General features: G+C 42.8%; 1 protein-coding gene across 13 annotated transcripts in view; it reads right to left on the reverse strand.

Moving 5' to 3' along the window:
* The window catches only part of Gtf2i (general transcription factor IIi), a 96,432-nt gene that overhangs the window by 46,106 nt on the left and 24,240 nt on the right, over window positions 1–26,086 (reverse strand). For 10 of the 13 annotated variants that reach the window (XM_048789899.1, XM_015491408.2, XM_048789897.1 and 7 more), the window contains 8 exons: window positions 19,458–19,561; window positions 15,816–15,954; window positions 12,400–12,534; window positions 11,016–11,199; window positions 10,824–10,852; window positions 6,958–7,012; window positions 6,687–6,730; window positions 3,264–3,341 (listed from right to left, as the gene is read on the reverse strand). In XM_048789899.1, coding sequence (XP_048645856.1) covers window positions 3,264–3,341; window positions 6,687–6,730; window positions 6,958–7,012; window positions 10,824–10,852; window positions 11,016–11,199; window positions 12,400–12,534; window positions 15,816–15,954; window positions 19,458–19,556 — 763 coding nt within the window. In that variant the 5' untranslated portion in view covers window positions 19,557–19,561. Of the gene's footprint in view, window positions 1–3,263; window positions 3,342–6,686; window positions 6,731–6,957; window positions 7,013–10,823; window positions 10,853–11,015; window positions 11,200–12,399; window positions 12,535–15,632; window positions 15,650–15,815; window positions 15,955–19,457; window positions 19,565–26,086 lie in introns of those variants that run through there. The other 3 variants (XM_015491406.2, XM_048789900.1, XM_048789901.1) reach the window with 3 other exon arrangements.

A 26,086-nucleotide genomic window follows, 5' to 3' on the forward strand; every position in this document is an offset into this window, starting at 1 on the left:
TCCAAATGCATATTTTCCATATATGTTTCAATGATTTTTAATGCCTTTCTTGCTTCAGGCGTTAACATTCGGGGTGAATTTGGATCTGATGGACCTTTTAGGATATCAAATAAAGGTCCCAACTCTCCTGTTGGTATACTTAAATAAGGCCTTATCCAATTTATGTCTCCTAATAACTTTTGAAAGTCATTAAGTGATTTGAGTTGATCTACTCGTATTTGAATTTTTGGTGGACGGACCATGGTTGAGGATAATAGAACTCCTAAATAATTAATTGGAAAATTTAATTGTACTTTATCTATTGCTATCTCTAGATTATAATTTTTTAATAAGTTTGTAAGTGTGGCATAACATTCATGTTTTGCCAAACTCTGTGACCTAAAATCTGAATGTCTGGCTGAGCACATAGTGCACGTTCAAGCCCAGCTTCCTCACCTTAGCAAGACCCTGTCTCAAGTAACAGAAGGGGCTGTGGATGTGCTCAGCAGGAGGGCTCTTGCCTGGCCTGCTCAAGACCCGTAGAGCGAGCCCACGCATCAACCATGATCGCAACACTGCATCGTGGCCAGGTGGGGATATTCAACACTTGCAAACTAACGCACAGGAAAAACCATCGAATCACCTCAACAGATGCAAAAGTCTGTTCACATTTAAGCTTCTTGAAAATCTTAAAATATAAACACCCGAGAACTTTCCCAGCCTGATGAAGGCACCTGCGAGGAACTCAGGCATCAAGCTGAGCCACTTGCTCCTCCAACTGCCAAGATGGGATCAAGCAGATTCGTGCCACTGCTCCCCCCACTGCTCTAACCCCAGGAGAGGAAAAGGTAAACACACGGGGAAAAAGGAGGAATAAAACTGTCCCAAGTCGCAGAGAATGCAAGTATCTACACAAGAAAATCCCAGAGATTTCACCAAAAAGTTACTAAAATAAGTGAAGTTAGCCAGATCACAAGATAGAAAGTATGTAAAAATAAACTGTAAGCGCATGCACTAGCAATAAATAGAAGTTAAAATAAAAATTTAAAAAGCACTCTGTATGCTAACACCAAAGCCCATGAAAAGCATAGATCTTACAAACCACGTACAAGATCTGAACACTGAAAACCCCAAGTGCTGACCAAAGGCCAGGAGGAAGAGTCGGACAGCAAGACACAGAGTTATTAGGCTCCAGCCAGACCAATCCAGACTCAGCACAGTCTCCGTCAAGAGGCCCAGGGGCTCTGCCAATGAACTCACAGCTGAATGTTTTTAAATTTACATTTAAAAATAGTTGTAAAAAAGAATAATGAAGTTGGAGGATGCTTGTGACCTGATTCCAAGAACCACTGTACATCCAGAACTCGCAAGGCAATGTGACATCAGCAGAGGACGGACAAGTAGATCAGGGTAACAGAATATGCTCTAGAAACTGACAGATGCAAAAAGAACCCAAGGGGAAGACAATTTTTTCAAAAGGTGGTGCCATAAAACACGGGATGTCACTGTGCAAAAATTCACTGAAAAAATGGAAATGCACCTAAATTTAGAAATACAAAATTTTGCGAAACAGAAGAAAATCACTGTCACTTTTAGGTTAGAAAAAGATCTCTTAGATGACACTTAAGCACAATTCATTCAAGGGGAAAAATACCTCAATAAACTGGATTTCACCAATTAAACTACTTGCAAATCACATGACAAAAGGCTTCTATTCAATAACTTCATTATTAAAAAAAAAAAAAAAATCCAGGGCTGAGGGTGCAGATGAGTGGTAGAATGCCCCTGGGATCAATCACAAGTACCATTAAAAAAAGGAAATAAAGAAGTCGTCAGAATTCACTCAGTGTGTTGCCATGTAACTCCTAATGCCAATGGCAGTAAACTGTTCAGAACTGACTGTTAAGAACAAAATGTAAAGCTGAGGAGCACCTGCCTAGCATGTGTGAGGCTCTGGGTTCAATCCTTAGTACCATTTCAATAAAAAAAGGAAAAGAAAGAAAGAAAAGTAAAACAACGACATTCACTGAAACATGATCTCCCCCTAGCCCGCATACTGGGGACTGAACTTGGGGGTTGAGCTCCATTCCAGCCCTTTTTATTTTTTATTTTGAGAAAGGGTCTCCCTAAATTGCTGAGGCTGGCCTCAAACTCCTAAGCCTCCTGCCTTAGCCTCCCAAGGAGCTAGGATTTCAAGTATGCACCACAGCGCCTGCCATCATGACACAATCAAATACAGGCATACAGATATTCACATACTAAATTTATTCCGAATGCTTTATAAATGCTCCAGAACTAAGATGTATCATTTAAATAAAATAAACATATTAGGCAAATACAAAGTAGAATCACAATGATGAATCGTAACACACCCACTGAAAGTGACCGACACTAACAAGCACCACCCAAGTGCTGGCAAGGACGCGCAGTGACTGTGACTCCATATGCTCCTGACTAGAATGTAAAGCCCACAAAGCACTCTGGAGAAGTCTGGCACCTGCTGAAAACCTTAAAATACCTTCCAGCTACCCAGCTACCCATCCCGAGGAATCTGCTGGAGAGCAGGAAAGGCCGAGCCAAGACCTGAGGCAAGGGTTCCCAGCAGCTGTACTTGTGGTGACTTCGAAGTGGAAAAACCAAATGGCCTCCCAGAGACAAAAGGATGCCAAGCTGGTCCAGGCACATGGCAGTGTGACATTCTGCAGCGCAGTGGCATCTGACCCCACAGCACTGCCCATGACTCCGGGGAGGGGGCGAGTCCACTCTGTCCCCAGGCCAAGGAGCGCCATGTGTTTTAAGATGCCACTTGTGTAAATGCTGAGAAAATATAAACTGAATGACAGAAAACATGGTGGCTGCCTGAGGACAGGAAAGGACAGATTACAGAAGGACACAACAGAAGGACAAAACTCAAGGGGTGATGGACATCTCACTAACTGGTTGCAGTGAGGTGGTTTCTGAGGAGGCTCCTCATAACACCAACAAAAAGTTCACACTTTCAATATTTTCCACACATTTTATAAATATCACTGAAAACAAACTGAGCCCTAACTTTACCACAATTTTTGCTCGTCCATTTAAGAATGTTATTAGCTATTAAATTTTCCTTACAGATTATTTTACAACCCATTTTCTGGCTGTTTTATTCCTGTGACGAATTACAAGTGCATAAGCCAATGAAGCACCAATCAATTAAAAAAAAATTAAGAAATTTCAGTACAAAATAAACTGTTATTTTTAACCACTAGTAACATCCAGGAAGCAGAGCTGCGCACGGGCGTTACCTTGGACGTTGTACTGATAGTAGTCAGGGTCTTCTGACTCCTCCTTGACCGTCACAGCTGCCATTTCCAGAGAAATGCCTATAAAAGCAAATGACATTCCAGGGCTAACGTCAGGGCGTCAGCCAGACTGCGCACAACACAGATATGACTCAACGATTCTGAAAGAACAAAAGGTTAAGAGATAGCAGGGTAGGAAAGAAAAATCAAACCGAAGTTTTAACAATTATTAATATTCTGAGAGTCTTTTCTGTAATTTTTCCCCATGAATTCTTGAAGAATATTGGTCCACTTACAATTGAGATACATAATTCGAGGCACATATTTAGGACCAGACCAAAGATTACATATTTCATCATTCCATTAATAGGAATGTCCAAAATAGGCAAAAGAAATCTGTTGCTAAAACCATTAAGCAAGTGTGCCAGGCCTGGTGACATACACCTGTCATCCCGGCAACTCAGCGGGTCGAGGCACCAGGATCGCAGTGTCAAGGACAGCCTGGCCAATTTAGCTAGGCCCTCAGCAACTCAGTGAGACCTAGTCTCAAAGAAGACTGACAAAGGGACACGAGAAGCCAAGGCAGGCTCTTAGACGGGAACATGCACTTGGGGACCCCCAGATTTTAGCTGTGGTGACGTGCTGGAGTGCACCCAGGAGGACCTAGTCACAGCAGCGCATCCACCCTGCTCAGACTTTACTGGGTTCTCAGAGCAAATGCTGGACAAAAGGAACCATATTCAAACAGGTTCAAGCACTGAGCACTCATTCAAGAACCTCCAAGGGAACGATGTCACCGCACCCTTCTCCGCTGGGCAGATTCCGTCTGGCCTGGGGAGGGGAAACTCCCAGCTCCGGTGCTGGCAACTAACCATGTGTGGAACCACAGTGTAAAAGTGCCCCTGCCCTGCAAAGGCATCTGCCACACAGGAACACAGCAGGGAGCCGGCAGGCCAGAGGAGAATGGACGAAGGGACGTGGACCTTCCTCTGGCTCCATGTCTGCTTGCTGTTTCTGTCAAGCTCACTCCTCCACACATGCCTGCAACACTGTCACAGCAGGCCCTTCTGGTTGCAAATGCCAGGCCCAGGCCTCCAGGTTTCCACCAATACCCTGGCAATGGTCCATGAGGCTATCGGAGCTAGGGAACGGCTCACAGTGGGACACTTGTGCAGCACACACCAGGTGTGGATGCAATCCCCAACACCACAACAATTTAAAAAAAGGCCCCAGGTACCAGTGCCAGGAAGATACACCAACTTAGAAGTCAAAATTAAAGCCCAAGCCAGGCGGATGGCACACACACAATGCCGGAGCTTCAGGAGGCTAAGGCAGGAGTATAGCAAGTTCAAAGTCAGCCTCAGCAAATAAGTGAGGCAGTGTCTCAAAGTAAAAAATAAAAAGGACTGGGTGTATGGTTCAGTGGTTAGGTGCCCCTGGGTTCAATCCCCAGTACCAAAAAGGGGGAGGGGACGGAACCCAAGGGTGCACTACCACTAAGCCACATCCCCAGCCCTTTTTATATTAAGACATAGCCTTGCTAAGTTGCTGAGGCTGGCCTTGAACTTTTGATCCTTCTACCTTAGCCTCTGGAGCCACTGGGATTACAGGTGTCTGCCACACCTGGCCTGATGGAATATTAAATCTGAAATTAACTATTTAAGATATTTGTTGAGTGATCTGAAAGCAGAGTGAAAGATCCACAGGCAGGCTCTGCAACACCAGAGACTGAGAAAAAAGTGACAACTGCTTCCCATCACCTGCAAGGGGTCAAACCCAGGAAGGCCACTACTGTGCTAAGACGGGAAGACTGTGCTTTATACAACTGAAGAGTCTGTGCCCACTCACACCCCATGGCAGTCTACTCACTTTCCTTAATAAGCAAACCTCGTGCATGCACTTTGGTGCTTCCCAGATGCCACGCACGGTGCAGACCACACTGCCAGTGACGATGCACTAGGTTTCTAAGCGAAAATTATATTTAAAAGTTGAAGTTGCTTGACTTTGAAATTGAAGAAAATTAGCACAGATGCAGAAAAACAAAACATGGTTCCAACAAAACTGAAATCTAATCAGGAAGAGCTATCATCTTAAATAATCAAAAATGGCTTTGCCCTAGAAATGGACTAAGGCAAGAAAGCAGGTAATAATAACATGATGGAGATCAGACTCGGATCTGAAAAATAAACTGCAAAACTCAACTCAACCACATGGAAAAAGCCAGAAAAGCAAAGCAGCAGCATACTTACATCTTCATTTCTCTAACATCGTAAATAAATAAAATCGAACATTAAGCCTCCATGAAAGGCAGAGCTGTGGGAGTGGAAATGCCAGCATCATAGTCCTAGAAACCGATGGAGGGTGGGAAGCAGAAGGCATGAGCGAGATGCGTGGAGACAGAAGGTCTTTTAACAGGGAGCTGGTCCTCCACATGCAGAGCCAGGAATCCACATGCTCCCTCCACAACCACCACTGAGGTACAATGGATCTCAAGACTTATATAAAAACTAAAATGATAAAACTTCATGAAGGAACAAAGCTTAAGTATTTGTGACCTCAGGCTGGGAAGCATTTTCTGCATACGGCCACAACATAAGCAATGAATGAAAGAAAAACTTGAAAAATAAATTTCATCAAAATGAAACACATTTGAGCCAGGCATGGTGGCAAACAAATGTAATCCCAGCTACTTGGGAGGCTGAGGCAGGAGGATCCACCCCAGCAACTCAACAAGAACCATCTCAAATTAAAAGCATTTGCCTAGCAACCATGAGACCCGGACGGAGTTCCATCCACATACCATCCAAAAAAAAAGAACAACAAAAAAATACTTGCAGGGCTAGGGCTGTGGCTCAGAGGCAGAGCTCTTACTTGGCATGTGTGAGGCACTGGGTTTAATCCTCAGCACCACATATAAATAAATAAATAAAATAAAGACCTATCAACAACTAAAAAAAAATTTTTTTAAATAAAGGTATTGTGTCCATTAAAAAAAAACCCACTGAAAGAGTATAAGCATAGTATCTTAAATTAAGCAAGTAAATACCCAAGTTTACAGATAAAAATGGTTCTTTTGCAAGTATAAAATGGGAGAACAAAGGAAAGAGAGTAAGGGTATTATATTGATTTCTACAAAATACACTGTATAACCAGTTGACATTTTATATGCCTGTGTCACTGAAAAATAAAATTTTTATTATCAAATGGGTAACAAGCAATGAACGTCTGGCTACCGCTATTAACAAGTTCTTTGCGGATCTTGGTGTAACAGGACAACATCAAAAAACACTGTCACAGTTGAAAGATATTTATAGGGAATGCCCATTACACATCAAAATACAGTAATTTATCATTCAAATATAAACTTGTAAATTAAGGAACATTCATCTTTACTTTATAATTAATTTTAAAAGCACTAGTACATACCAGAATCTTCTGTGGGCTCCGTTTTCACTTTGATGGGGCCACAACTGAAAGAAGGAAGAAACGTGATCAAGCTGTGCAGTAGTGACAACCACGTACACTCCTCTCGAGTGCGTTCATAGTGGCACTATGATTCACAACTTCCAAGTCAAAAGAGGCATTTCCACAAGATCCCCAGGTGACGTGACTGCATACTGAACTTTGAGCTGTTTTAATATTCTAGTGACTGCATCAAGTACAGTAGTTTAATAGCAATGACCAAATTATGCTTTACCTTCCACCTGGAGACAACAGGGACCTTTCAGCATCTGTTACCATCACACGACCACCTATGAACAAGAAAGAAATTAAATTTAGGTCTCCCAACCCTTTAAACATGACTAATGCTTCCAAAGGCTTTAAATACCGAATAATCTGGGGGAGGGCTGGATTAGTAAGTAGTACAGTAGCAACACAAAAGTGTATCTGGGCTTCCATATGAACATAGAGATGGCAGTCCTCTAACATCTTTCAACCACAAACCACCATCACCTTTCTTTTTATGAAAACACTCCTATTTTTGTCAGTGAAGTTAATACTAAAATATACCACTTATTGAGGAGGCCAGGAAAAGCCTGTGGGTGTATAAGGAATGATGATGATGTTACACTGTTATTAAGAATGGGTCTGAGGGGCTGGAGCTGGGGTAGAGCACTTTCATAGCATGTGTGAGGCACTGGGCTCAATTCTGAGCACCACATCAATAAAGAATAAAATAAACCTACATAAACATCTGGGGAAAAAAAGAAAAGTAGATCAGAGCCAGGTGCAGTAGCACATGCCCATAATCCCACTGGTTTGGGAGACTGAGGCAGGAGGATCATAAGTTTGAGGCCAGCCTCAGCAACTTAGCAAGGCCCTAAGCAGCTTTAGAGACTCTGTCTCTAAATAAAAAATGCAAAAGGGCAGGAGATGTGGCTCAGTGGTTAAGCAACCACAGGTTCAATCCCAGGTACCAAAAAAAAGTGTGGGGGGGTACTGCTCAATTTATAGCACTTGCCTACCATTACCAAGGCCCTGGGTTCAATTGTCAGTACTACCAAAACATTTTAAATCTGAATTTTAACTGAAGTATGACAAAAACTCATCTTTCTCAATCTTAAGAGGTCATACAGAAAAACAGAGAGGCCAGTTAACTGCCAACCTAATGATAAAAACTGACAGCTTTCCTGCTGATACAAAGAACAAGATTTCTACTGTCACCATTATTGTTTGATATGAGTCCAGCCAAGGCAATAAGAAATAAAGGCACTCAGACTGCAAAGAAGAGGTGAATTGTCTTGATGCTCATATAGCACAGTTCTCTATAGAAAGCCCAGAAATAGAGTCAGGGTCATCTGACTTCCAACCAAGTTGCCAAGGAAACCCAGGGAGAAAGGACAGTCTTTCCACTAACTTGTTCTGAAATAACTGGATACACTCAAAAAAAGACTGATTAACACCACCCCCTCATGTCACATGCACACATTAAACCAAGAGTCGACAGACTGGGGCTGGAGTGCAGCTCAAGACAGAGTGCTTGCCTGGCATGGGTGAGGTCCCAGTTTCAATCCCCAGGCAAAGAAAAAAAGACTGATCTAAAGGTCAGTCCAAAAACCTTACAGGCAGCACATTCCTGTAATGCCAATAGCTCAGGAGGCTGAGGCAGGAGGATCAGGAGTTCAGAGCCAGCCTCAGCAACTTAGCAAGGCCCTAAGCAACTCAACAAGATCCTGTCTCTAAATAAAATATAAAAAGGGCTGAGGGTGTAGCACAGTAATGGAGAGTGCCTCTGGGTTCAACACCAGTACCACCACCACCAACACTATCACCATCACCAAATGCAAATCAAAGCCAAGATGAGATGCTACTTCACACCCATCAGAATGGCCAAAATACAAAACAAGCCAGCAGGGACATGGGGAACCTGGCACATCCACACTATTGGTAGAAACGTAAAATGGTGGAGCCACATGGGTAAAAAGCTTGGCATTTTCTTGCAAGTGAAATGCAACTTTACCCTAAGATCCAGCAGTTCCAGTCCTACAAATATCTACAAGAGAAATGAAGGTACATGTCCAGACTAAAACGGGCTCCAGTATGTTTACAGCAGCATCAATGCTAATAGTGTGAACAACTGGAATGTCTTTCAAACAGAGAATGGATAAATAGGAGGTTCACTGCTACATTCAAGGGACAGTTGATATAGTCAGTTGATATACTGCTGACTCTCAAGGTAATTAAACTCAGTTTAAAGAAAGAAAAAGCTCATCTCAAAAGGATATATGTTGAGCCGGACATGGTGGCGCCCGCCTATAATCCCAGTGGCTCAAGAGATTAAGGCAGGAAGATGGTGAGTTCAAAACCAGCCTCAGCAAAAGCAAAGTGCTAAGCAGCTCAGTGAGATACTGTCTCTAAATAAAATACAAAATAGTGCTGGGGGTGGGGCTCAGTGTTAAGAGATCCTGGGTTCAATCCTCAGTACCCCCCCAACACCCCCAAAAAAAGGATATACGTTGTTATTCCATGACCATTCTACTCACGCACACTCTGAGCCCCAGCCCCAGCCCTTTGTATTTTTTATTTTTTAAAGACAGGGTTTCACTGAGTCACCCAGGCCTCGGCCTCCTGAGGAGCTGGAATTACAAGTGTGAACGCCCCACCTAGTGTTCGCTGTCTTTGTTTTCCTTTTTTTGGGGTGCTAGGGCCCCACACATGGTAGCCAAGCAATGGTCGGTCACTGAGCAACATCCCCATCCCTGTTTTAAAATTTTAAAGACTGCAAACTAACATCATGGAATTCTACATTTGAAATGACTGAGTTTCCAACTACACCTTAATAAAGATAGCAGACACAGTAGTACACACCCATAACTCCAGCTACTGGAGAGGCTGAGGTAAGAGGATCACAAGTTCAAGGCCAGCCTGGGCAATTCAGCAAGACCTTGTCTCAAAGTAACAAACACTAAGGGCTGTGGATGGAACTCGGTGGTCAGGTGCCACCAGGTTCAATCCCTAGTACTGCAAAATTAATCGTTTTTCACCATTATAAAAATATTTTTAAAGATTGTATAACAGAGAACAAAATACATATGTGAGTATGTACACACGACTCTTTCTTTGCATTCTGTTAGAGGTTTCCAGTGATATTGGTTATCTTTTTTTTCTTTTAAATATCTTTATTTTATTTTTATGTGGTGCTGAGAATTGAATCCAGTGCCTCATGCATGCTAGGCGAGCGCGCTACTACTTGAGCCACATCCCCAGCCCCAGGTTATCTAACTTTTGAAAAGTCTCAAATAACTGGCCCCACAGCCCACGCCTATGATCCCAGAAACTCAGGAAGCTGAGGCAAGAGGAGTCTCTCTTCAAAGGCAATGGCCACATGCTCCTAAAGGAAGTCCTGCTGGACTCCTCCTCGTTCTCCCGGGCATGTCTCCCGGCCCTCACTGAAGCCCTTGCTGAACTGTGAGGGATCCTGCCTCTGCTGTGCTCCTCTAGACCGGCACCTGGTGGGGAATGTTATTTCTCACCACAATTGTCACCTGGACGTGTCCCTCCAGCAGATGACAAGCACTCAAAAGTTGTTTTTTTCTTTTTTTTTTTTTTTAATTTTCTTTTTAGATGTTGATGGATCTTTATTTTTTTCATTTATTTATATGTGGTGCCGAGAATCGAACCCAGTGCCTCACTTGCTAGGCAAGTGCACTAACACTGAGCCACAACCCAATCCCAAGCACTCAAAAGCTTTAATGCTGTACGCAATTGTATCTTCCTTGCTGTCCGATTCGGTGCCCAGTGATGCGTTGCCATTTCAATGAACATAAGGTAAATTTAAGTCCCACTCACATTCCAAGCAAGAGGAACAGATCCAGTAGACGATCTTACCCACTGCCAACATAAAACCTGGTCCAGCACAGAGCAATGAGCAGAAAATATAAAACTAGCCTCTACTTTTTCAGCTCATGAATCTTTCACTGTTTACTCAGAAGACACCACTCCCAAGTGTCCTAAACCACAGCCTCAAAGAGAATAAGGGAGAAAGCATCATGATGTATCAAGATCTGACAAAGGGGACCTTGAGACCCAGTCGACTGTCGTGTGAACCAAGCAGTCACTTACCCAGGTGTTTCCTTGGCTCTAAGAAGGGTCTGCATTAGAACAAAACACAAACCATGTATGAGCACACAAGAGTCTTATAAAGCACAAATATAGATATCTGCATTAAACAATTTAAAAACTATTAAAATGAAGTGAATATTCAACTTTATGTGAATAAACTGTTGATGGGCCAGAAGGAGGAAAGCACATCACCTCTTGATGATAAAGGAAATCCCTGCTTTGTTCTCCAAAATCCATTTCAGAGTTGCAAGGTCATAATTTTCAGGGTGTTTGAAGGCGACTCCCTCTGGAAGGCCCTGCACTACCACAGCCGACTGGTCTCTAAGCATCTTCTCATACGGGACAGGCACCACCGTGGATTTGCCTAAGGCTTTCCCTGAGGAAGGAGTGAAGAAAATAAACATCATTAAATGACTAAGAGTAAGAAACTATCAAAAGCTTATCACCAGGGGCGGGAACCGGGTTCCATTCTCAGCACCACATAAAAACAACAGCATTGTGTTGTGTCCATCTTAAAAAAAAAAAATCTCTTTAAAAAAAAAAAAAAAAAAAAAAAAGCTTATCACCAACTAATAAATAGCATTCCTGACACTTTGTAGTATCTCATTATAAAATTACTTTGAAATACTACAGGGTCCTAGTCCTGTTAGTTTTACACATCCAAAGGGTCGAAATTTAACCCTAAATTTACACAAAAGGAGAGCAAAAATGACTGATTTCTTGCAATATTCTGTCATAAGATGGTCCATACTGGTTTAACACATTCTGGTCATATGGAACTCAGTTTCAGGACATAAAAACCTGACAAATCCAACTATTTCCATAAGATAACTTGAAAAATTTCAGCTAATATTCTGAACCCTTAAGTAGGTAAATAAAACTACAGATACAACCGAGAACGTGTATCTGTCAGCCTGTCTGTGCTGACCAGTGATGAGCCCCAGACTGAAGACTCAATCTACAGAGCAGCTTTGCCGACACCGCCCCCCCTTTGACTATTTCCTTTGACATGCTTTGCGGAACACATGATTAACAGAAGGCGATTTTGCAGGAAATTGGGGAGATCAGCATTACTGTCAAAAAGGAACAACTCTAAAAGCTACACTTGATTCTGGGTTCCTTGAAAATGGAAACAGAGGTTCCAGGGGCCTGGGAGGCAGAGGCAGAAAGATCACAAGTTCAAAGCCAGCCTCAGCAACTTAGTGGGGCCCTCAGTAACTTAGCAAGACCCTTTCTCAAAATAAAAAGTGAAAACAAGGCTGGGGATGTGGCTCAGTGGGTAAGTGCCCCTGGTTCCAATCCCCAGTACCAAAAAGAAAATGGAGGTCTGAGATGTGACTCAGTGGTATGTACGGCACCTCCCTGGCATGCACAGGCCCTGGTCTGTCCCCAGCGCTGCACACCCAGGGAAATGGAGATGCAAAGAAATGCTGTTTCTACTTTCACCTCATATCTGGGAATCAACCTGTTCAATCTATAAGAATGTGTGCAAGAACTGCTGAGCCAAGGACATCATCTACCATTTAGAAAACTCCCACATGATGTGTCTTACAAAATCAAGGGGCATGGCTTTTACCATAGCAAAAGCAGAAATAGTCCTCAACTGTTTTCCTGAGCGTCTCGATCTCTACGGCGTCCACACTCATCCGGCTGGCCTGAGGTGTGGACTTCATCTTATGCATCTCGGCTGCCTTTTCTTCTTCTTCAACACCTGGAAAACAATGGGTGACGTGAAGGCCATGACTCTCATCCCACTATCTGGCTGCTAGTAGGAATATTTTTCCTGTATTCTAACATTTACGATGAAGACAAGGATAAAGAGGAAACGTTTAAAATAAAAACCTAGAAGACTTGCATGAAATTCATATGAAATGGCAAACAACTCTGATGTAAGCGTAAACTAAAAATACTGCACATTAGCTACTAGCGGTTTTAAAAAAAAAAAAAAAGATAAATAATTTATTAGTTAAAAAATCTAAATCATCACAAAAAAATTCTAGATGTGCAAAGTCAAACTCAAGTCCACAAGATACCATGGTACTGAGGATGTGGCAGGAGAGACCAGGGTGTGTGGTGAGCGCCAGCACAGCGGGTCTCAGGGACGCGGGCTGGTGCCCAGCAGGGGAGGCAGGCCTGCCAGCACGCACCCCGGCTCCAGCCTTCAGCTACAGCGAGATCACCTCCTCAAGAGGTCTAGATTCCACTCCATGTTGAAATAATACTTTAGATAGTAAAATTACATTAAAAAAAAAAAAAAAATCACAAAAATGTGGGGCTGTGGCTCAGTGGTAGAGCACTTGCCTAAAATGTATGAGGCACTGGGTTTGATCCTTGGCACCACATAAAAATAAATAAAATAAAGGTATTGTGTCCATTTATAACTAAAAAATTAGTTTAAAAAATCACTAAAATGAATTTCAGTTCTTAATTTTAATGTCACCCCTAGAAAACTAAAATTACGTGACATATATTTATTTGGACATCACTTCTCTAAATACTAGGAAAGGGACTCAACTCTCCTGAAGAATTTCTAACACTGACTCCTTGTCCTATTTATTAGGTTTCAGAAGACCTCAGTTGCTCCTTATCTGCAAAACCCTGTTATGAAAACAAACGCAGACTCCTGGTGTTCCACTCCTCACCTTTCTAAGGGCACGGAAGTGTACCCAAACCACCACTCCCGTTCTCATTTTCAATCCAGTGTTTAATAAACGACATGAATACATCATGCTTCGTGTAAGACAGGCTTGGTGTGAGGGGATTTTGCCCAGTGGGGTGGCCTGGGCAAGCTAAGTGCCCCAGGCATATCTAAGGCAGGTTGGACTAATTGGGTGTGTAGTGAGTATTAGACACAGTTTGGACTTAACAATACATTCAATTTATGATGGGATTATTGGGACATAACTCCATCCTAAATTGAAAAAGACCGCCTGCATTAGGAACTTAAGAATGACATCCAAAGAAAATTCGCCAGAAAATACTGGGGAAGGGCAGGGGTTAGGTCACGGGTGTATTGGGGCATACCTGTAACCCCAGGCAGGAAGATCAAGTTCAAGGTCAGCCTTGAAAAGTTAGCAAGACCCTAAGCAACTTAATGAGACTGTCTCAAAAAATAACAAGTATAATGATGTCACTGGGAAACAAAGCAGGGGGTCATCTACTTCAGAACATTCAAAAAAGCATGATAGCATCCTATCTCTTTACTCTGGGGAGCAATCAGGAGGTGAAGACAGTCCTGGGTCCTTATCATCCTCTGATCTGGAGTCAGGAAATGAGAGGGAGGGGACCAAAGATGTCCAGGATGTCCTCAGTGGTGCGAACACCAAAGGGCTGCAGATAACCCTAATCCTCAGCTAGCCCCTGAAGCACCATAGGAGTAAGGATGTATGCAGAAGAGAGTACACGCACAGCCGCAGTGAGATCAGAGCACTCATGGGCAGATGGCAGCTGAGGAGCACCAATCAAAACAGCATCATCAGTATAAACTTAAATAGATAAATAAAATCGAGCCCTTAATGTTCAAAACCAGTATCAGCAAAAACAAGGTGCTAATAAGCAACTCAGCAAGACCCTGTCTCTAAATAAAATACTAAATAGGGCTAGGGATGTGGCTCAGTGGTCTACTGCCCCTGAGTTCAATCCCTGGTGTCAAAAATAGACAGATCAGAATTACAACTGGGAGTGAAAATACATACAGTGGTGGGCTGTATGCTTTCCCCCCTAGGGCTTGCCAGGGTTCAAACCCACGACCTTACGCGTGCCAGGGGAAAGCTCTACCACTGAGTCTCATCCCCAGCCCTAGACACATCTTTCTTGGGGGGAGGAGATGATATGGGAGATTGAATCCAGGGCCTCCCACATACCAGGCAAGTGTTCCGTTCCACCACTGGTCTACACTCTTTGGACTTTTGAAAAGGATTAAAAATGCAATTGAGCACCTAAGTTAACAAATTAAACCTGTTTGTATTCATTCCTAATCTGCCACAGGTGTTGTGGATTGGATCTCAGAGCCTGTGCTTGGCTGTGAGCACTCCCTCCTTTCCTCTCCTCCTTCTGTGTTTAAGACACGCTGTCACGCGAATGTACGCAGGCTGAACACTTAACACAACACTCACACTGTGCAAGTGTGCGAGGATTAACACCTCTGACAACTTTTGCTACTGTTCTCACTCCAAAGTCAAACAAGCTCCCTGAGGCCCCTGAAGGAAAGAAGACAAACTCCATGAAGACACAGTCAGGAGTGCCTACCAGGCGACGTGGGCAGTGTGGGGAGCCCACCTTCACTCTGCTCCACGCTCAGGCTCAGCTCCATTGAGACACTTGTTTCCCACACACCAGGCATTTACCACAGCAGGAAGGGCCAAAGGAAGGCCACATCTTGGCATAGGCCTGAACCTCAGAGCTGAGCGGAACAAACCCCTTACGCTGAGCAGTGGCTGAGCAGCAGAGCTCACCAGGAACCAGCCAGGCCCTGGGTCTAGGGAATGGGGCGAGGAGGGAGGAAGGGGGGACCTGCTTATCTGAATAAGACTTAACCGCCAGGGTTGTGGCTCAGTGGCAGAGCACTCGCCTAGCATGAATGAAGTACTGGGTCCGATCCTCAGCACCACATAAATATAAAATAAAGATATTGTGTCCCCCCTAAAACTAAAAAAAAATACTAAAAAAAAAAAAAGACTTAACCAATTCAGAACTTCACCTTCTTTCTAATGTGTTCTCACAATCCAGAGTAATGCCTCACTAGGAACACAGTACATCAAACAATTACCATTTTTCTTAAACTCTTCAGTATTTGCACCAATATATTACCATGTCAGTGATTCAGTTTGAGCATCTTGAAATGTTTCCATAAACATGTCAGGAAGGTTTTGTTTTGGGTTTTGCTTTTTTTGTATGAATCTCTTTCTGCATTAGAAAGAAAATATGATGTCTTACCTATAAGTATATTTAAAATTTACAAGATACTAAAGAAAAAAAAAAGACATTGCTTACAGTATTTTACAAAATCTTTCTGGAAATCCTTTCTGGAGTTGACGAAAGCACGACCCCTCTCGGTTCCGACCACAAACACGTCTGTCTCGTATACCGCGATGCAGGCCACTTCCGCCTTGGACTTGGCCAGCTCCTTACACTGCAACACAAGCAGCGAACGCTGTACGTCAAGAGCTGTTGGAGTACAGTGTCTGCAGGCTGGACACAAGGACCTTGTGCTAGAAACCGTCCTCTGCCCTGTGAGGGGGATGGCACCCAGGGTACCCTATCACTGACCTACAGTTCCCAGGTTTCTTTCCTATTTTTCATATTGAGACAGGACCTTGCCAAGTTGCCCAGGCTGGCCTTGACCTTGGAATCCTCCTGCCTCAGCCTCACGTGTTGCTGGGATTACAGGTGCCACCACAACCATCATAAAAACTTTTAATGCATAATCGGGAGGGAAATTCCTCTCTAATATCACATACAGAAGTGTCTCCATTTTAATGTACCTATCTTTGTAGGTAATTTTCATAACTAGTTCCAAGCAGAAGAAAACACAAGAATTTTTAAGGAAAAAAGCAGAAATATTCTGCAAACTGCTATAGATGAGATTCTTTAAAAAAAGAGATTTGCATACATTCTTGCTGGGGAATTTTCTCCATCACATCTGAGAGGTACAGGAGAGGCAGGAGTGGGTAGAGCTATGAAGGAATAGCCCTGGAGGAGTTTGGGAGCTGGGGTACCCTACCAAGGCAAGGGCTGAGATGAGCAAGGGGACTCTAAAGCTAAATGCAACTGTGAGAATTTAATGGCATCAGCCCTGAAATAGGAAGCCAGGGGTTCTAAATCCCACTCCATTAACACCCACTACAGAATTTCACCTCCAGAAATTTTTAGGAGTGCATACTCAACTGAAACCACATCGAGGTGGGTATGCTACCTACTAACTTCATATGCACCCTTTATACGCAGGGTCTGGTGGTGGTACCTGTGATCATGGCAATTTGGGAGGCTGAAGCAAGAGACTCAACTTGACTTGAGCCCAGGTGTTCAAGGCCAGCCTGGACAACACAGCAATATCCATCTCAAAAAGCACACAAAAAAGCCCATTTTACAGATGTATCATGATTCATTTAGTGCTAACATTACTGAAAAGGCAGCTAGATTCCATTTTGTCTCCTAAAAATAATACTGCAATAATAATCTGGTAAGAAAACATTCATATGCAACTTGAAAAATTTTCTCAAGAATCAGTGCCACTGCTGGGCGCGGTGGCCCACACCTGTCATCCTGGTGGCTGGGAGGCTGAGAAAGAAGGATCATGAGTTCAAAACCAGCCTCAGCAAAAGCAAGGCGCTAGAAAACTCTGTGAGACCCCGTCTCTAAATAAAACACAAAATAGGGCTGGGGATGTAGCCCAGTGGTAATGTGTCCAAGTCCAATCCCTGGTACCAAAAAAAAAGAATCAGTGGCATGAAAGAGAGCAAGAACTAACACTGGAAGCATAAACACTGTCAGGATTCTTACCATCTACTGAAATCTGCTTTCTAAGAAGGTTCACCTCATTCTACCAAATGCCAGTGTGCAACTATGCTAAAAATCCTAATATCATAACCAATACTCCTCTGGTTGGTAATAAAATTAATGAGTATTGTGGTCTAATTTTCTGCAAACTATCATATCCTTTGCCCATCTTTCTACAGTATCAGGATTTCAAATTTGTCTTAGAGTAATTATTTTTCAGTCTAGAATTTACCTTGAAACATGATGATTCCATAAACTGAAGCTTTTTTCCCTAATAGCTTATTGTTTCAGTATCATTTATTAAAAACTAGCTTTCTTCTGTTTTTGGTTTATACAATAATCAATCTCTAATTTTCTAAGTGGAAGTAATTTCTACATAATACTTAGTTCAGCCAGGTGCAGTGGCACACACCTATAATCCCGGCAGCTGAAGAGGCCGAAGCAGGAGGATTGCCAAATTCAAAGCCAGCCTCAGCAATTTAGCAACGCCCTAAGCAACTTAGTGAGCCCATGTCTCAAAAGTTAAAAAAAAAAAAAAAAGGCTGGGAATATGGCTCAGTGGTAAAGTGTCCCTGGGTTCAATCCCTACTACCACTACCCCCCAAAAAAAGAACTTACTAAAACAGCTGGGTATAAAGAACTGAGTGCTTTAGCTGGAGGGGTAGTTTAAGGGAACTGATGAAGGGTTAAAATCCAGAAAGAAACCTTACCAGAAAGAAGAAAAAAAAAAATTGGGGAGTGATGTTCATGAAGTTACAGCATATGACCATACACCATTCTTACTTTTCTTCAAGAGGTAACTTTAATTTTTTCCTTGTGGTGCTGGGGATCAGTCCTAGGGCGTTGCCCATGCTAGGTGAGTACTCTACCACTGAAATACACCTCCAGCCAGAATGGGCTAAGGATCTGTCCAGTGGTAAAGTGCTTGCCTAGCACACATGAGGCCCTGCGTTTAATGCCAAATACCACAACACATACACACACACACACACCCCAAAAAAAAAAACAGTAAAGGAAGAAAACAATGCCCTAATGGAAAACAAAAGAGAATCTACCAGCAGGAGGCAATGGCACAGCCTATAATCCCAACAGCTCAGGAAGCTGAGGCAGTAGGATCACAAGTTCAAAGCCAGCCTTAGCAACTTAGTGAGACCCTAAGCAACTCAGCAAGACCATGTCCCTAAATAACATATTTAAAAAGGGGCTGGGATGTGGCTCAGTGGTTAAGCACCCGAGTTCAATCCCCAGTACCAAAAAAAAAAAAAAAAAAAAGATGATACACTAACACTATCAACTGAGCCCTGTGAGGTATCTGGTGGTGGTCAGCCACTTAAAACATGGAAAATGCACAACTTCTTCCAGCTTGGAATATTTCATTCTAGTTTGTCAGAAATACCTAAGTCTGATGTGTTTTGAATCAAATATTTTCTCTCCAGCTATAAGCCTATAAAAACATAATAAACAAATTGTACATATACATCTACTGTCCTAGAAATATAAAAACACAGCAAGAATATACTTAAAATTTCATTATAATTGTGTGTGGTAGAAAAAAAACCTGAGTAAAGAGTTAACACATGAGCTAGGAATGTGGCTCAGTGGTAGAGTGTTTGCCTAGCATGCGTGAGGCCCTGGGTTTAATCCCCACATCACCACCACTACCACCACCACCACCACCACCCTAAAAAAAAAAAAAAAAAAAGCACACAGTACAAAATTTAATAGACAGTGGCAGAACAGAAACAACTGTGTAAATGCATAATAACCAAGATGATGGGACAGAGAAGAGCTACGGGCCTTATGGCCCAAGATCTGAGTGACCCACACACAGGTGCAATGAAACACCAGCAGCACACACCATGAACTTATTTGGAACAATTTCAAATATTATGAATAAATTCAAAGTTAACACTTGCAAAACAATGGATCGTCCACAAAAACTGGCAATAAATGTAAACAAATATTCAAGGACATTCTGAAGCTCAGTAATAAAATGTGGTTTCAAAAGCTTAAATTTATAACAAGTAAAAAAAACTATTCTTTTTAAAATCAAATTTAATGTTTTATAGAAAACAAATCCACCTTATCCAACAGACCAATCCTATCCAACTATGGCAGAACCACAGACCACCTCACCATGGACTCGAGGGCAGACATGAGGAAGGTCACCACCATCCTGCTCTCCGAAGACTCCTCATCTTCAACGGGCAGGGTAGACATCGCTACCTGGGCCATGATCCCTGTGCAAAAGAAGCAACATGGACGTGAGTGACAGAAACCAGGGTCTCAGCACACTTCAGAGCTGTGAGGTGGCCACCAATTGCTTAGTTTCCCTTCTTCAGTCATCTACTTTCCCCAAAGCTTTTACCTCAAAGGGACCCTACCTCTTCACATCCCATCTACCATTAATTATTTCCATGAACTCAGCTTGGCATCCCACCCAGACTAAATCCCGAGGACGCCCAGCTGGGCTGGGGTGCAGCTCAGTGACAGGCAGAGCACCTGCCTCCATGTGCAAGGCTCTGCGTTCAATCCCCCAGGACCAACAAAATTTTTAAATATCAAAGTGCATAAATGCACTCTACTGTCATGTATAACTAATTAAAACAAACAAACAAAAACAACAACAACAACAAAAAAAAAACAGAAGGTGCTCAGAACTGGTTAAAATTCTCCCAGTGGGAGAAAGAAGAGGAGGTGAAACTTCCCACACGGGGACACTCTACCAGGATCCAAACAGCAAGAGACACAAAGTTCTGTCCTGCCCTCCCCTCCTGCAGTGCACAGGAGTGGGTGAAGTGGCTAGTCTGGTGAAATTTTTACTAGAAAAGAAAGAATCCGCAGGGCTTCAGGGAACTCTAAGTGTCTTCTACCATAAAGATTATTTTTCTCATTAGGAAACATTTTCTGATACTTTTGTATTAGCAAAAATCCTCTGATGAATGTAAAAACCATAAAACACAACATATTAAAAAAATATGAACTGTTGCAAAGACATGGAGGAATGGGAACCTTCATGCATCTTGCTTGCAATGTAAAAGGGTGCACAGCTGCTGTGGGAAACAATTTAGCAGTTCCTACAAAGATGGAGAGGATCATCACATCATCTAGCAACTTCACTTCTGGATACACACACAAGAACTGAACACCGGGGCTCCAGCACCTACATGCACCTACATTCACAGCAGCATTTTCACAACCATCAGAAAGTGAAACAACCCAGAAGTCCATACAGAGATGAATAAACAAATGTGCCGTATGCAGATATGGAGCACTACTCTCAGCCTTCAAAAGGCAGTCTGATGCAGCCTTCCACACAGTAAGTCCTGGGAGCGCTGCACTAATGAGCGGATTAAGTCAGACACAGGACAGCTTCTATATGTGTGGTGACTGGAAGACTCAAATTCAAAGAACGGTGGGTGGGGGGTTAGCTGGGCACAGCGGCGAACACCTGTGATCCCAGTGGCTCAGGAGGCAGAAGCAGAGAAGATAGCAAGTTCAAAGCCAGCCTCAGCAATGGTGAGACACTAAGCAGCTCAGTGAGACTCTGCCTCTAAAAAAAATATAAAATAGGGCTGGGATGTGGCTCAAGTAGTCAAGTGCCCCTGAGTTCAATTCCCCGTACCCCACTCCAAAACAATGGTGGGTGCCAGCAGGTGAAAGAGGCAGTAAAGGGGAGTTATTGATTAACAGGGGCAGAGAGTCAGTCGGGAATGATGAAAAGCTTTTTTTTTTTTTTAAATGTGGTGCTGAGAATGGAACCAGCGCTCTGCACATGTTGGGCGAGCGCTCTACCACTGAGCCCCAGCCCAGCCCCATGAATAGCTTTTGAGATAAGACAGTGGTGACAGCTCCCTAGCAACATGAATACACTCAATGCCAGTGAACTGTACGATCACTAAAAGTGAACACACAAACTTTTACAATATGTATATTTAACCAAAGTAAAATTAAAAACCTACATAAACACACTCGAAGGCAAAATCTGAAACAATTTTTAAAATCTGGTTTCCTATAAATAGTATGTAAATTAGACGCGTGTTAAAACTATTTCTTGCATTTTAGTTAAATTAACCAATTTTCCAGATCAAGTAATAAAATAAAACAATATACAAGGATGATGGAAAAATTAAAAGACTAGAAACATAATGGGAATCTAAAAACATGTCTGCATGTACATAGCTCACTGGAAACACCTGAATATCTGACACCAAACCTCAATACTCAGAGGACCCTGACAAGCACTGGCGGAGCTGGGAGCGGGCATACACCTTGGCCTAAAAACATGTCAAACATCCCACAAGGACGAACTGTTTCCTTGAAGTCTGCAATCCAGATTTAACACCTGTTACCAAAAGAAGCAACTGCCAAGCCAGACTTTAGGCTTCAACAAATAATGAAGAATACATACTTAGGAAATATATCTTTAAAATAAAAATCAGGTGCAGTGACATACACCTATAATCCCAGTGACTTGGGAGGCTGAAACAGGAGGATCTCAAGTTCAAGGATAGCTTTCAATGCATAACAAGACCCTGTCTTGAGAAAAAATTAAAACTGCGGGTGTACCTCGGCAGTGGAGTCCCAGTAGGTTCAATCCCCAGTATAACAAATAAAAATCAACTGACACTTATTCCCCCATATCTGTGGACAAATGGAAGTAATTTTGTTTCTCAAAACAAGATTCTGCTTTCTGGAAATGGGTGCACTGGATGACTAGAGACAGAATCAGACAATGCTTCAGACAGGCAAGTGGCTGGATCCCGGAAAGCCGCATTCTTTTCTCTTGGATAAGGAAGCCTCAGTAAGTTGTATTAAAATATGGTTTAGTCAAAACAGACATCAAAGGCCTATTACTTTTCAATAAGACACTTGTTAGAATACACTGTCATTATTTCTGAAAACACATATTTATTCATATTCTCACTTTTCCTTTAATTTCCCAGCAAGAGAAAAGAGAGATGTGTTCCCATTTTACAAATGCAGTGATTCTCCAAGTCACAGAGCCACTACCAGAGTCAACACATGAAACCAGACAACTTTCTGCCGACTGTTGTCTCCCTTCTCTCAGGGCACACACAGGCAGTCCAGCTCCATCACTGGAACTCCTGGGGCCAGACGGCCAAGTCACAGCAAGAAAGAAAGCACCTTGGAGGTGCCAGCTCAGTGGGGACAGGGGAGGCGGCCTGTTGCTCAGAGCTGTCCACTCTCCTCATGGTGCACCGGGTGACAACAGAATCTCACTGGGCTGCTCTTGGCAGATCCCAAGAGGCCACCTCCCTGGAGAGGGCTCAGTTGGGACCATGCATGGAGCACTGGCAGCTAACTATATTTCCCCTCTCTCTTTCCCAGAATCTGCCAGCCAACACTCCCCAGAGGGCACAGCAGGCAAGCACAATGCTCTGGTCCTCCAAGAACCAAAGCCATAGAGCTGGTTCTGAGCTCACCACACCACCAGCTGCAGCTCAACCGCAGGGGCTGCGCTCACTGCCTCTTGTGTAGACAAATACCTGATCGAGCACTTACCAGGAAAGTTCCTTTCACCTCTCACCTTTTTCGAATGTTCTCTCGACTTCACATACAAGAGGAAAGCCTCAGGGTGGCACACATCTGTAAGATCATAAGTTTGAGGCCAGCCTGGGCAACTTGGCAAGATGCCGTCTCAAAACACAAAGGACTGGGGTGTGGCTCAGTGGCACAGTGTCTGCCCAGCAGGCACAAGGCCTGGGCTCCATCCCTAGCACAGCAAAGGAGGAAAGGAAAGGTCTGGGCTGGGAATGTAGCTCAGTGGTGGAAAACAAGAGGCTGGCCAGACAAGGTGGCACACAGCTGTAACCCCAGCAATTCAGGAGACTGAGGCAAACTGGAGTCCAGACTGGGCAATTCAGTGAGGCCCTGTCTCAAAACAAAATAAATAAAAAGGGCTGAGAATGCAGCAGAGTACCTGCCTAGCACCTAAAGGCTCTGGGTCTGCCAAAAATCAAAGAAGAGCCCATGAAACAAAAATTTAAAGCAAGAAAAATGGGGCATTTTGTTCTGCACTCAGAAGAAATGCAGCTAGCATGATTTTTATTCTGAACTTCATCAACAACTCCTTGGAACAAAAAGGAAAAAAAAAAAAAAAAATCAAGGAAACTGTTGTGGACTCCAGAAAACCTGAAATACAAAAAGATGGATCCCAGCCAGGCACGGTGGCCCGTAATCTGTGAACCCAGCTACTGGTAGACTTGAGGCAGGAGGATGGAAAGTTCCAGGCAAGGCTCTCTTTTAAATATAGAAAGGGGGGCTGGGGTTGTGGCTCAGTGGTACAGCGTACGCCTAGCACATGCGAGGCCCTGGGTTCGATCCTGAGCTCCACACAGATAAATAAAATAAAGATATTGTGTTCAACCACAACTAAAAAAAAACAAATATTAAAAAAGGGGGCGGAGGGGGTGACTGGGAATGTGGCTCAGTGGTTAAGTGATCCTGAGTTCAATCTCTTGTACCAAAAAATAAATAAATATAGAAAGGGAAACTGAGCCAAGATGGTTCACAGGTAAGCACAGCGTCAGGCTTTCAGCTCCTCAGTACTTAACACAAGGTACTCACTGTCCCACTGCGCAGCTTGATAATGGAGAGGTGGTGAGGGAGAGGGGGTGATCTCACTGTGTAAGGCAGAAAATCAGTCATCAACAAACAACCCAGAGTATCCGGTCCAGAGATGACCTATCAGACATGTCAGCTGACAGCCACTTCAGTCAGTTAAATTAAGATTAAATGACAGTTCAGTTCCTCAGTGGCACTGGCCAGTTTCAGTGTTCAGAAGCCACATGTACCTATATATAGAACACTCTCATCACCACAAGAAGCTTTACTGGACTACTACAGAGATTAAACTTTATCAAATACATTTATAAAAATCCTCATGACCCCGGAAATTGTAGTGAAAGGATCAAACAAGGGCATATAAGCCAGCAGAGTCCAGCCCAGCTCCCATGAATTCTTCCCATAAAACCTCCAGGGATTCCTGGTCCTAGAGTGCACCTACGGGAAAAAGACCTGGTGGGCAGGCTCCTTGAGAAAAGGAACAAATGTTTCACAGTATGCTAAGGACATACTGTGGGACACAGATTCTCAATATAAATTAATAAAATCCCAAAGAACCCAAACACTCTCAGTGTCAGGAGCAGGCCTCCAGGATCCACTACACCTGCTACCTGCCAGATTGTAGATTTCTTCCTCCCAGAAAAGCACCACTTACATATCTCCACACCACCTAACAAAATGGGACTATACCAGTCTCCCAACACCTCAGTGAAGTTACCTTGGCCTTTTTATTCCCATATTTTTAAAATTTTCAATACCTAAAAGCATGCACATCTTCATAATTCAAAAGATGCCAAGAATTTTATATTGCCAGCAGAAATGATTAAACATATTGGTTCATATTGATTCCATCAGTCTCTCCAACATTTTGCAGAGTTATGACCTAATCACTATGAATGCCTCATTACTACTGACATGAATCTCTTTTTCATATTTGCATTTCTTCTTGGACAATTCATCTGCTACTTAGGTCCTAAGTCCATTACCAAACTGATGTCTGATGATGACTCTTAAATTCCAATCCTTGTTCCTTCTTTTGATCCTAATAGTTATTAGTGGCTATAACTCCTTAATTACTCAGTTTTGTGTATATGTATTTTAATGAAACACTGTTTCTTTAAACAATTTGATTTTCATTTAAGATTTTAAAACATTTATGACATTCTTTGCTTGTTCTTTCTTGTATTTCAGATACCCCTTCTGCCTGAAGCTTATTCTTTAGAATTTCCTCCTCGTGACACTCTATTTTTCTTTGCTAAAGATTCTTTTCTTGAATAGGAACCTGGTTGGCAACTACTTCCCTGTCTCTGGCGGGTGTGCTCTGGCTTCCACTGTTGCCACTGACAAGTCCCTCCTGCCTCAGCCTTCCCAACAGAACTCATTGCTATTAAGATGCTTTCGTTGTGTTTGGTTTTATACAGCTGCGTTGGGTGTCAAGGTGTGGATTTCTTCTTATTCAATATTACTGCCCTTCGTCAAGTATGGCACACCAACTATCCGCTCTACAGAGACCTCCCGTTTTCTACTACCTGACCTACGACGAGACTCGATTAAACGTCAGTTCTCCCTTTAAGTCTCTTACCCTGTTCATTCTCTCTCATGTTTTCTTCTCTACAGTGAACCATGTTTCTTCTAACTTCCATTTCACTAATTCTCTCTTCATCTTATTTTAAAAAAAAAAATTTTTTTTACTTGTATTTGGACACAACATCTTTATTTTATTTTATTTTTTTACGTGGTGCTGAGGATTGAACCCAGGGCCTCAAACGTACTAGGCGAGCGCTCTACCGCTGAGCCACAATCTCAGCAGCTGTTTCTTCATCTTTATTACTCTGTCGTTAAAAATCAACCATTAGGTTTTTAATTTTGCTTGTAATTTTCATTTACAAGATTTCTGTTTGCTGACACATCATGTATCATAGTTTGCTACTCCCTAAAGATTTTCAAACCTGTCCCATTTCTTCAAACAAAAATAAGGTTAATTATAGTCTCTGGTAATTCCAAAATCTTAAGTCTTTGTAGGTCCGTTTCTGCTGTTTTGGGTGGTTCCCAGCACTTATTCCCATGTATGCCTATATCTTCAATTCAATTCTGTGTGATCATTTTAAATTTAAAAAAAGAATTATATATACACACACACACACACACACACACACACACAAATGTTGTGTGCGCAC

The sequence above is a fragment of the Marmota marmota genome, unplaced genomic scaffold (assembly GCF_001458135.2).
Source record: "Marmota marmota marmota unplaced genomic scaffold, marMar, whole genome shotgun sequence".
Taxonomy (NCBI): Eukaryota; Metazoa; Chordata; class Mammalia; order Rodentia; family Sciuridae; genus Marmota; species Marmota marmota.